General features: G+C 52.9%; 1 protein-coding gene across 1 annotated transcript; it reads right to left on the reverse strand.

Moving 5' to 3' along the window:
* Nucleotides 1-466: 466 nt before the first annotated feature.
* LOC123131718 (histone H2A.1-like) lies at nt 467-1,290 on the reverse strand. Its single transcript, XM_044551391.1, has 2 exons — nt 1,014-1,290; nt 467-916 (listed from the first exon to the last, which is right to left on the reverse strand). Exons 1-2 carry the CDS (start codon nt 1,188-1,190, stop codon nt 650-652), a joined length of 444 nt encoding a protein of 147 aa, XP_044407326.1. The 5' UTR covers nt 1,191-1,290; the 3' UTR covers nt 467-649.
* Nucleotides 1,291-1,632: the final 342 nt, after the last annotated feature.

The following is a 1,632-nucleotide window of genomic DNA, read 5'->3' on the forward strand; positions in this document are numbered from 1 at the left end:
TCAACTTACTTATTTACCCAGCAATTTTGGCCCTCCTGGGGTAAACATTTTTCTACTGGATAATTTGTCCTTTGAAGGGCCTGATCTCTGCCCTTATGTTGATGAGTCCCAATATCTGATTATGTTTCCGGTCAGTCCAAAATTAGCATTCCACGAGTCTAAAGAACGTCTTATATTAATGTACAGAGAGAGTACCTTGTTTGGTCAGTGGCGCATAAATCAGAGCCTTCACGAGTCTAGTTTGCATCTAGCAGCCTAGTTTTTCAGTTTTGTGGTTTGCCTAATGTTTATTGGCATCAAATCTGCCAATCACTAGCACATGATTTAAGCATGGTCAAGCCTTAATTCGCCACGTGTGCCTGCAAGAGTTTTAAACTGACAGAGGGTACGGGGGAAAAGATGCAGAAAATGGGAGTTTCAAGCAACATTCAGAAGATTAACTGAACCATGGATAAACAAGAGAATATGATCGAAAGGGTCACATCTTTAGCCATTCATCACATACTAAATCACATGTAAAATACAGTCCTGACTGGCTTGTTCATCGAACTAATGAAAGAGCCACCTACAGGCTAGCTTTTACATTCAGGATCCAACCAACCAAAAGTCTCCCTGATACGGAACTAAGTGTCAGCTAGGCTAGGGGCGGCTACTCCTTGGTGGCGGCGGTCTTCTTCTTGGGGGACTTGGTGGTGGTCTTCTTCTTGGGCGACTTGGCCTCCTTCTCAGCGGCGGCGGGGGACTTCTTGGGGAGCAGCACGGAGTTGATGTTGGGGATCACGCCACCGTGGGCGATGGTGACGCCGGCGAGCAGCTTGCCGAGCTCCTGGTCGTTGCGGACGGCGAGCAGCAGGTGGCGCGGGATGATTCGGGTCTTCTTGTTGTCCTTGGCAGCGTTGCCGGCAAGCTCCAGGACCTGAGATCCAAAACGAAATCTGTCAGTTATCCGGCGAGCAAGTGAAGAGCAGGGCAGAAGGAAGGAACACCGGAGGACGGGAAAGATCGGCGCGTACCTCGGCAGCGAGGTACTCGAGGACGGCGGCGAGGTAGACGGGGGCGCCGGAGCCGACGCGCTGCGCGTAGCGGCCCTTCTTGAGGTAGCGCCCGATGCGGCCGACGGGGAACTGGAGCCCGGCCTTGACGGACCTGGTCACCGCCTTCTTCCTGTCGCCGCCCTTCCTTCCGGCCATCTTGCTTGCTACTTCTCCGGCGAGCTGGAAACTACTCGAGATGTTGTGGTGTTGGCGGCGGTGGCGCTGGATCGGAATGCTCTGAGCTTGTGGGTTGGAAGGAAGGCGAGGACGCGGCTTTTATCGGAGTCAGGAGCGTCGCGGGAGGGGGGATCGATCCGCGTGACCGGGTGTGCGCACCGTTGGATCTGAGGGGAGCGGGCGGCGGGGATTGGTCTGGGGGTGGTGATCCGTGGGAGGGTCGGATCGGCCAATCAGAACGCGGGGATCTGGATCACGCAGCACACTTCGCTGTGATCAGTTCTGTTTTAACACTTGAGCATGTGTTTCCATTTTCCCCACCCATATTTTGAGTCCAATCGCCTTTTTCCACGTAGAGGAGTTTGTTCATTGTAGCTAATCCCAATTTAGTTTTGGTAATTGAGTAGCTTAATCATGTATT

The sequence above is a fragment of the Triticum aestivum genome, chromosome 6A (genome assembly GCF_018294505.1).
Source record: "Triticum aestivum cultivar Chinese Spring chromosome 6A, IWGSC CS RefSeq v2.1, whole genome shotgun sequence".
In the NCBI taxonomy this organism is placed as follows: Eukaryota; Viridiplantae; Streptophyta; class Magnoliopsida; order Poales; family Poaceae; genus Triticum; species Triticum aestivum.